Raw genomic sequence first — 10317 nt, 5'->3', positions numbered from 1 at the left:
AGTCCCCATTGAGAAATAGGACGACGGATAGAAAAACGCAGGAGTAGAAATGAGTAGTAGTCAAGGGTCAATTTGAGCGTATTTACTGCTGATGACCATGTATTGTATGCGGCAAGGATAAGTAATTGATAAGCATTTTGCGTTGTCTTCATGAGATAATCTTTTGTTTGATGCGGGGAATAATCAAGACGAAATAATTAAGGAAGAGGGAGTCTTTGCGGATCAACACACGACAAAGCCGCCTATTCCCCCCAACAACTGTTGTTGAGGACGCGTGACCGGTTGCAAAAAGGTATTACTCGACGGTTCTCGAGTGCTGGCTGCGTGGGGACGCATCATCCAAAATTCGAAAAGACCCTCCTCCGTTACCCTCTATGTATACTTCGCGAGCTGCGAGCCATCAATCCCATGGAATTTCGAAAGTCAATGAGAAAACATTGACGAACTCCATCACACAATAACTCCAAGATACCTTTCTAACCGTGATTCCAGTGTCTTTCATAGCATCCTTACTAACGAACACAATTGTAGGGACAGAGGGAAGCCCATCTTGAGCTTGCGACGCTCGTCAAACTGACGAGCTGTTCGGATGATGATGACTGACGCAAAAAAAATCAAGTGCTTCCACATAGACATGCTTGTAATGCTGCCGAAGCCTACTTGACTGGGGAATTGAAATCGTCTGCGGATTCATTCTGTTACGATTCCTACTTGTATAAACGAATTCGATAGCGATGTTGTCTCATGTTGTACGTAATAAATTATTAAATAATCATAGCGATTTGTCGCTGTGTACGAGTGTTCAATACATGAATAAAAAAAAAAATATAAGATATCAGTTTAGTGAACTGAGAAAGTTGGTGCCAAAAAAGATTTATATAGCGCTATGAATGCCATGACTTGGCAGGGTCACAAGAAATAATGCGAAAATCTAATAGCAACGATCAACATAAAACGTGATTGTCATAGGTACGCATTATACAAGATTCTAACTTGTACTTGTTGTCCGTGTTCCAGTGCCATGACAAAGCCAAGTCTCAGAAATATCATTGCATGCATTGCCACCGCCATGAGACACGGCGTGAGGAATCGGCAGAACGCCCCTCGGGAATTAGAGCACTTCGTACAGCGGAGAGACTTAGCTTGTTGAAATTATATAAGGTTCACTGCAGTCCAGGCTACCCAGCCATTCTTTCATGGCGACAGAACAACATCACTGAATTTATTGTGGAAAGCATTTCGATGACACCAGCGTTTAAGCTAAATGATAAAAATTCGACCTAGTTTTGTTGTACGACAGGTTGTTGAATGGCAAGTTCCCAATGTCGTGATGAACATTGATGTCAAGCGGGGCTAGTATGATCACGATCTTCACGCATGGGCTGTCTGCGGAGTGCGGGGAGGGAACTTAGTGTAATGATGGGCTAAGTTCGAGGCAAGAGTGCCACTGTATCATCCTATGAATTTATCCGAGTAGTCTATGAACGTTGGAGTCACTCGACGTAGAGTATTGCAAAATGTGAAGCTTAACGGGAGTGATTTATATAAAGCCTGACTCCGGAAATGGCTGGCTTAACGCTGTGCCACATAACACATCACTGCCACTGCTAGCGCGATGGATAGAAGAACGCAAGGCCGGTAGGAATAAGGGGCTACTTTGCACGTCTCCTACGGCGGCAGGGGTATGCATCCAATTGTGAAATTGAGATGAGAGGCCAAGTGACAGCGAATGGGCGCTTATTCGTGGCGTCTGCATTACATCCAAAGAGCAGGTTGCGGACTTGGTCTCTGAACATAGGTGAAGGGATGGTCACGATACGGGTGGCTTTTTCTATGCAAAGCAATGCCATGGCCTGTGCAGCCGAGCGCATTCCGATTCACATTACTGTAAGTGAATAGCGCTCAAGGAAGTTTTTAAAGGTATTCAGAATCCAATCCACGCCATATTATGTGTGGCGGGGCACCGACCGAGAAGATGCCGCTGCGACACAAGAGATCGGCATCGGAGAAGCCTGGTTACCCAGCTGGAAGGAAGATAAATAAATGGAATGGTCATGAGCCTGTCCTCATGCGCATGAGGAACAACAAAATATTGGGCGGCGACAGGGGGCTGTCCAAGAAATCCACCAAATCGGAAATGGAATCTTGATCAGACCCAGAGGCGACTGATCCAACACGAGGCAAAAGCGAGAGCTTTCTGTCCAAAAGCACATCGTGGTATCTCATGAGCGCCTCTCCCCTTTGATATCATCAGCTGCAAGGAGATTTTCTTCCGAGAAAGGCAGGAGCTCAGCGGACATCCAGCCAAGGCTAGATGCATGACCGTGATGTGGCTTGCCTGAGAGGGCAGTGTCCTGATCTCCATTCTCAAAAACCACCCCCCTGAGAACGTTTGGGTTCGTTCTAATCAAGTAAGGAGGGAAGGACATTATGAAGACCGGGAACAAGGCAACATGTGTTCTGGCGCTGAAGCTCAATAAGTCAGCCACACCCGTAACAAGAAGTCAATATGGAAGTTCAGCACCTACCAAGTTTTGGGGTTGTTGCCGCAGAACCACGTTGCGATCAATTCGTTCGATGACTTCGCTTCGAAAGGGATGTGTGAAACATACACGTGATTTGATCGCCGCCGTGCAACGCGATGACAACGTCCTTTTTCCGGCGACCTGTGCTATACAATTCACGTTCATTCGAATATGGTCAACTCAAGCAACACCACCCGTGCATGCGCGAATTTTCCTGAGATTTTCTGAGGTGTTAAGTGAAAGATGCTGCGGTGAACAATTCTTTTTGCCGCTGTGGACGATGCCGAAAGCCCATGAATCGTCCCACAGCTTTGTTCCGGCGTTACTCCTCTCGTCTTTTGACAGGGCTTTGGTCCGTTCCATAGGCGGTCCATGCAGGAAATAGTTAGTTCAAAGGGGAGGGGGGTCAAGAATCAGTAAGATCAGCCGCCGAGTCTCCGCGTGGCTTGCATCGATACAGGGGGTCAATAAGTTGCACCCATTGACAAACGCCATTCGCGGTCCATTTTTTTTTCGGACAAATTTGCGCGTCATCTACGATGGCCCCAGTAGGCAGTAGAGGGAAGATAATGTACTACTCAGCTGTAGAAAATAATTCTATTCAAGTGAAAAGCGATTGATGATGAGAGAGTGGCGAAACGCGTTCCGAAATCGAGGGGAGTCAATGCCGGCGGGGTTTTCGTCCACAGCCGAGACGACTACCCACTAAAGTCCGTCTCCCCCTCTCCACTCACCCACGACGATGAACGTCACCTCCCTCACCGCCCAACCTCGTCACTACACTGGCCAACCTCCCTCCGTCGACGCCTCCCATCCCGCCACCGATGTTGGCTCTGCCGGTAACGGCAGTGACATGCATGTTGACCAAGACGCTGATGGTGAACACGACATGGAACTTGACAACACCCCTCCCCTTCATCAACACCTCGCTGGATACGCCGACTCCGACGCCGATGCCGACGCTGACTATGACGACGATGATGGCCAAGCCGAAGACGAACTTATGCCAGCAACCGCAGTATCAACAGTGCCCCCACCTTCCTTATCATCGACTCCGTACCAAAATGGCGCTGCTGTTCGTGCTCAACGTCTCGACTTAAGCAACGCAAATCCTCAGCTTTATGGGCTTCGACGATCGGTGCGTTCAACTTCGTCCATCCTAGATGCAACCCCTCATGTCTCAAATTACGTGTACTGCAGAGCAGGGGTAGGGAAACGCCTGATGTACGTTTGTAATATGCCTTCCAACTTTTCTGATGCTAACCTGAGCTATGCCTATAGTATGATGAAGAGGTAGCATCGTCAGAATCAGAAGGGGGTGGAGACGAGTATACAGGTTCGAAAAAACCTTCGACTCAACCTAGGAAGAAAAAGCCTTCTCATCCCAAAGGTAAGTAATAGCGATAAAATTCAACATCATATCATCCTATGCTTATCGTGGTCTCGTGCGTTAGCGCCCACTGCAACAGCAAGCGCGGCACAGACAGGCGGTGAATCATCAGACGACTACGGTGTCCCACCTCGCAAGCGTCGCCGTCCACCACCCTCAGGAAACAGTTCTGATGTCCGGGTTTCCTCAAGGGGTCAGAGGATTCCCAACTATGCGGAAGATGGGGGTTTCCGAAGTGAGGACTATGAGGACGACGGCACTCCTAATGGTACCGCAGCACCTCAATACGACGCCAATGGACAGCCAATTTACGAAGACCAGGATGAAATAGATGGTGTCTTTGGACACTCAAGAGACGAAGATCATAGTAAGTTTCTGTCTGGTATTGTCCGCTTGCCACCCTCAAATTAATCTTTTGCTTTTGCTACCAGTCAATGATCCTGAGGATCTTCCTTCTGTGAACATGGTATAGTGCATATATCTGTTCCCCAGTTCAACCGTTAACCTCCTCGTTCCGCCATCAGCGCTTCCACATCAAATGGAAGAATTTTTCGCATCTGCACAACACCGATGAAACTTACGAGTTCCTCAAGCGCTATAAAGGGATGAAGCGCGTCGACAACTACATCAAGACTGTCTGGGCTGCCGAACGTGCCACTCTCGTTCGTACCGACATTTCTCGCGAAGAACTTGAAGCCTTCCAGATCGACAAAGAACGACGTCAGGAGTGGCTCGAGGGGTGTAAGATTGTTGAACGTGCCATTGATTCAAGAGAGAATGCAGCGAGCGGGACGGAGTACTTTGTGAAGTGGAGAAGTGCGTTCCATCCATAGTCCCCCCGCACAGGGCATTAATTAGATTCTAATACCAGCACTCCCATACTGTGACTGTACTTGGGAGAGTAAGTAATCTCACTTGCATTTCGCTTGCATTTCTATTCATTCTGCATCTTCAGCCCAGGATGACATACGAAGGATCGCCAAAGTCGAAATCGATCAATACCACGCTCGTGAGCGCGCTGCCCTCGTACCTTATCGTTCCGCGACCTTCCCCAGTGGTCAACGCCCTCACTGCCCCGTTATGAAGCACCAGCCCATTTATCTTGGCAAGTCATCGTACGACTATCCCAATGGCGAGATTCCAGATGTCGCCCACGGCCAGGATGGCCACCCTGAAGATGAGGAATCTGGTCCCCAGCTCAAAGATTTTCAGCTCACCGGCCTGAACTGGCTGGCATATTGCTGGAGTCGAAGGGAAAATGGGATCTTGGCCGACGAGATGGGTTTGGGCAAGACGTAAGTGGCTTTCGTTGTAACTCGATGTCGTGCTCTTACTCTAACCATTCTCAGTGTCCAATCGGTATCGTTCCTCTCTTATCTCATGCACACTCATCATCAGTATGGACCGTTCCTCGTCGTCGTTCCTCTCTCGACCCTCCCAGCCTGGCAGGCTCAGTTCAAAGTTTGGGCCCCAGATATGAACGCCATTCCCTATATCGGCAATGGAAAATCCCGCGAAGTGATCCGGGCTTACGAATTTGGTGCAGCGAAGAAACTCAAGTTTAACGTTTTGCTGACTACGTATGAGTACATCCTCAAGGACAAAGCGGAGCTGGGGAGCATTAAGTGGCAGGCGCTGATGGTAGATGAGGCACATCGGCTGAAGAACAGCGAGAGCCAGCTCTACGAAGCTCTTAGCAGCTTCACAGCTTACTTTAAGGTTCTCATTACGGGCACGCCGCTGCAAAATAACGTGAAAGGCATGGCACCATCATCATCACCATATATCTTCTCTTACGCTTGTGCAGAGTTACTGGCGCTGATGCATTTCCTCATGCCGGAAAGATTCCCGCTCACGAACGATTTCGACCTTTCCGATATCGATCAAGAGGCGAAGATCAAGGATTTGCATGAGAAACTGAAAGGGATGATGTTGCGGCGCTTGAAGCGAGACGTGATCAAGTCGTTGCCTACGAAGAGTGAACGAATCTTGCGTGTTGAGATGAGTGCGATGCAGACGCATTATTACAAGAACATCCTGACTAGAGTAAGTTGTTCGTCCTGTTTTTGGCATGGTTTCTAAACTGCTTCCATTGCAGAATTTCCAAGCGTTGAGCAAGGCGACCAACGGGCAAAACGCTCACATCAGCCTGCTTAACATTGGTATGTGTTTCATCGTTAGCCAGAACGGTGTCGAGACACTCTGGGTTTTCTGTTTACAGCGATGGAATTGAAGAAAGCCGCGAACCACCCTTATCTCTTCGATGGTGCCGAAGTCCGTACTGATTCTCCGGAGGAGCAACTCAAGGGCCTCGTCATGTCCTCCGGCAAGATGGTGCTCCTCGATAAACTCCTCCATAGATTGCAACAAGACGGCCATCGCGTTCTCATCTTCAGCCAAATGGTCCGATTACTCGATATCATGTCTGACTACATGACCTTCCGTGGATTTAACCATCAACGACTAGACGGCAAGCATGTTGTCCGCGTATATTATTCGGGCTGACGACACTTGATAGGGACTGTTCCGTCTGAGATTCGCCGAAAGTCGATCGAGCACTTCAATGCACCGAACTCACCTGACTTCGCGTTTTTGCTGTCCACCCGTGCTGGTGGCCTCGGTATCAACCTTGAAACAGCTGATACAGTCATCATTTTTGACTCCGACTGGAACCCTCAGAATGACCTCCAAGCTATGGCTCGTGCCCATCGTATCGGGCAGAAGTCGCATGTTAGTGTGTATCGCTTCGTCAGCAAGGATACGATGGAAGAGGATGTCCTTGAGCGAGCGAAACGGAAGATGGTTCTGGAATATGCTAGTAAGTTTTAGTGGTGTCTCGATATACCCATTTTCACGCCTCGCGACCTGAGTTATCAACCAAATGGATACCTCGGGAGATAACTTCAACCCGAAGAAGACTACGAAGCCATCACCTGACTTCAGCAAGGAAGAACTGTCAGCCATATTGAAATACGGCGCGCAAAACATGTAAGTCTTTCTGGCTCTGTTTAAGATGCGCTTCGCGCTTATGCTCGAGCAGGTTCAAAACTGATGATAACGAACTGAATAAAAACCTCGCTGAAATGGATCTCGATGACATTCTTAACCGTGCCGAAGAACATGAGACTATCGGGGCTGCAAACTCCGGGGGGGCGTCGATGGGTGGCGAGGTTTCCTTCATCAGATGGCTGTTGTGAACGACATCAAGACAGACATGAATTGGGACGAGATCATTCCTCTAGAAGAGCGTTTGAAAGTTGAGCAAGAAGAAGCCGAGGAGAAGGCAAAGCAGGACGCGCTCGATACTTCTCAGAGCCGAAAGAGGGCTGCGGCACAGATCCAGCCTGGCGCCTATGAGGGTATGGATGCCATCGAGCCTTCTGCAGCTAGTGCGCCGAAGAAAGCCAAAGGACCTGCACCCCCCAGGAAAACTGCTGCGCAACGGGCCGTCGAACTTAAGGAACGCGATCTTCGCGTTCTCGTTCGGAGTTTGCAACGATGGGGTGACATCCGTCTCCGCTATGATGAGATTGTGAGTGCTAATGCCACTCGTGCTTCATCCTTTGATCTGAGTCGCTCGTCCTTTGAAGGCCAAGGAAGCAAAGCTCGAGGACAAGAATCGCCAAGTTATCATCGACACTTGCGACGAGATCATTGAGACTTGCGAACGGGCTCTGAAGGAGCATCGGGATGCGAAGGCTAGAGCACAAAACGAAGGCGTCATCGGGCCAAAGTCGAAGGCGGTCCTCGTCAACTTCCGCAACGTCAGCAGTATCAATGCTGAGACTGTTGTCTCTCGATTCCACGAACTCCGGATTCTGATCAATAACCTCCAGGGCTTGAGCGACATTCACTCATGGAGATTGCCTACGGAATCAATCCGTCCGACACTCAATTGGACCTGCAAATGGGGTCCTTACGAGGATGCGATGCTTCTCGTAGGTGCATACAAGCACGGATTTGGTAACTGGGAGAAGATTCAGGACGACCCTGAGTTGGGGCTCGCCGGCAAGTTTTTCCTTGAAGAAGGGAAGAAGAACGAAGACCCCAGCACGCAAAATGGAAAGCCTATCCCCAATGCCATTCATCTCGTTCGAAGAGGGGACTATCTACTTGGTGTTCTTCGGGAGCATGAGGAGAAGATCAAGTTGATCACGTCGAATCTTAAAACAAAACGAGACTTCACTGGACGATATTCCTCTTCACCTGCGCCAACTGGCAGCTCGTCGAAACGACGTGCACAGAGCCCTGCAGGTAGTCTTCGCTCAGATGAGGGGACTTCGCATAAGAAGAAGCGACGCGCTACACCCGAATTCACCGATTCGTCAGACGACTGGTAAGTGAGACTATTGTTCGGTTAAATGCAACCACTAAGTGTCCTGCTCGAAGCCCATCTATGGATGAAGCTCAGACTAAAGAGGAGCTCCGGCCAGTGAAAAAGCAACTCGTGAGTTAGGATTTATTGATAAAAACACTGACAGAGCCTAAAAAATTTCTCAGAAAAACTTGAAAGCACCGACGGAGTCGCTAAGCAGAGAAGCTAAGGTTGCTCTTCTCAAGGACTCGCTTTCGGCCATTGGGGCTCGTATTGAAACTGTTGTTGCACAAAAGAACGCCAAGGGAGAAGATGGTGAGAAGTGGCGCAAACATTTGTGGATGTAAGTATCTTCGAGCGTTCGTAAGATCGCCACTCATTGGTTTTTCACATTAGTTTTGTAACCCTATTCTGGCCTCGTGAGGTTAAGCATACCAAGCTGCAAGCCATTCACGCGAAGATTACTGGCTCGCAGCCTCCAAAATAGTGATAAGATCTCGGACAATTCTTGTCTCTTCGCTCGAATCGCTGTTTATCACCCATTATTACTTATTCCAGAGAGTTTCTATGACTGCCTTATTTCCTTGGGTCCTCCATTTGAGTCTGTAATACTTGTTGTATATTGCCTTCACTGTTTGGGGTCAGATTATACGCCACTCTTTGTGGTCGCTTCTGCTATTTTAGTACACGTACTTCTCATCTTCACCCATGCATGCGAATATATTTGCTACAAATTGTAGTGGCTATGCAAAATACCCTTAGTCAACAATGCGTCGGCTTGTGGCTCGCCTCGCTGCTGTGGTGGGCCAACAGAATGCCTTTGAAGAGTTGAGATGGATGAGGCAGCATCTTCAGCGCGTGTCATCAGACCGTTGTAGCTCCGTTACATTTCCTGTGCTGGACTCAATACCCCACTTTCGCAATTCCGATGTTTTGCTTGGACAGATGATACAAAGGAGACTGCGGGGGGAGCCACTACAGTATATCCTCGGTACTACATCACCCCTCTCGAGGAAATTATGGGAAAAAAATCTGATATTTCGCTCAAGGCTCTCAGCCTTTTGGGTCTTTGGAACTGGTTGTTCGCCCCCCGACACTCGTTCCACGTCCAGAAACTGAATTTTGGGCCTTGGAACTTTCCAACGTAGTGAAGAACTGGACTTCGCGCCCAAGAGTTGGAGGAAGCGATGGCTCGATACACATCTTGGATATCTGCAGTGGGACAGGATGCATTCCCTTGTTACTGATGTCGGAGCTGTCATCTCGCATCGCCTCGGCCACGGCTGTAGATATTGATGCGCGAGCCCTGGAGTTAGCTCAGAGAATGCCACGGTTCATAACTTGAAGCTCCACACTGTCAAGCTGGACCTCTTCTCCCCTTCGTTTACGAAGAATTACTAGTAAACACCTCAGCACGCCACACTTCATTCGCGCCATTTACAATCATTACCTGCAATCCTCCCTACATTCCCCGTCACGAGTATGAGACAATAGATGCGTCGGTCAGAGAATTCGAGGATCCCACAGCTCTCCTTGGTAATGACCCACGCTCAAAAACTGATGATCCAGAGGGCCTTGCCTTCTACCGCCGTATCTCAGAACTCCTCACGCCATCCTGCAATGCGCCGCTGCTGCAGGACTCAGGGGGCATACTCGCCCTAGAAGTTGGACAAGGCCAAGCGAAAATGGTGCGGAGCATCTTACAGGAAACTTGCATTGGGACATTCAGAAGTTTCGAAATATGGGAGGATCAGTGGAATGTTGAAAGGGTTGTAGTGGGGTATACCTGAGAATGAAGCAAGTGGGGCTGTTGGCAAGGTATTGGAAAGGCATTTGTATCTGCATGTTATTCTAAGCATTGAAACCGCTAATCCCCTATTGCTTCATGCATGAATGGGTTCCGCGAATGACATCTGAGTTCCTACAGGATATTGCACTGTGGGATTCTAACGCTAGTGATTCGTCCTCTGGTTATTCGTAATCGCCATTGGTCAATATTGAGGAATGCCAGAGTCCATTGACCCGAAAACCATAGTGGCGTCGAGACGATTATACAAGCGCGAACAGCGAACTAACAGTGAAGCCTA

General features: G+C 48.9%; 2 protein-coding genes across 2 annotated transcripts; both read left to right on the top strand.

The window, feature by feature from the left end:
* Positions 1–3267: 3267 nt before the first annotated feature.
* On the top strand, positions 3268–8717 carry EI90DRAFT_3129063 (SNF2 family N-terminal domain-containing protein; the record flags this gene model as incomplete). The annotated part of the gene is made up of 19 exons (XM_039064152.1): positions 3268–3663; positions 3726–3749; positions 3807–3915; positions 3980–4282; positions 4347–4381; positions 4440–4731; positions 4787–4816; positions 4871–5210; positions 5265–5961; positions 6014–6077; positions 6137–6358; positions 6434–6733; positions 6786–6903; positions 6956–7077; positions 7128–7447; positions 7506–8251; positions 8305–8362; positions 8416–8573; positions 8627–8717. The coding sequence occupies 19 exons, from the start codon at positions 3268–3270 to the stop codon at positions 8715–8717; spliced, it is 4425 nt and encodes a 1474-aa protein (XP_038912136.1).
* A 260-nt stretch (positions 8718–8977) lies between these two features.
* EI90DRAFT_3073455 (S-adenosyl-L-methionine-dependent methyltransferase) lies at positions 8978–10053 on the top strand. The gene is made up of 4 exons (XM_039061442.1): positions 8978–9221; positions 9280–9515; positions 9547–9562; positions 9623–10053. The coding sequence occupies exons 1-4, from the start codon at positions 8999–9001 to the stop codon at positions 10018–10020; spliced, it is 873 nt and encodes a 290-aa protein (XP_038912135.1). The 5' UTR covers positions 8978–8998; the 3' UTR covers positions 10021–10053.
* Positions 10054–10317: the final 264 nt, after the last annotated feature.

This window comes from Cantharellus anzutake, assembly GCF_015039405.1.
Source record: "Cantharellus anzutake strain C23 chromosome Unknown EI90scaffold_54, whole genome shotgun sequence".
Taxonomy (NCBI): domain Eukaryota; kingdom Fungi; phylum Basidiomycota; class Agaricomycetes; order Cantharellales; family Hydnaceae; genus Cantharellus; species Cantharellus anzutake.
The sequence above is the reverse complement of the archived record's forward strand: the minus strand, read 5'-3'. Positions and strand labels throughout refer to the sequence as shown.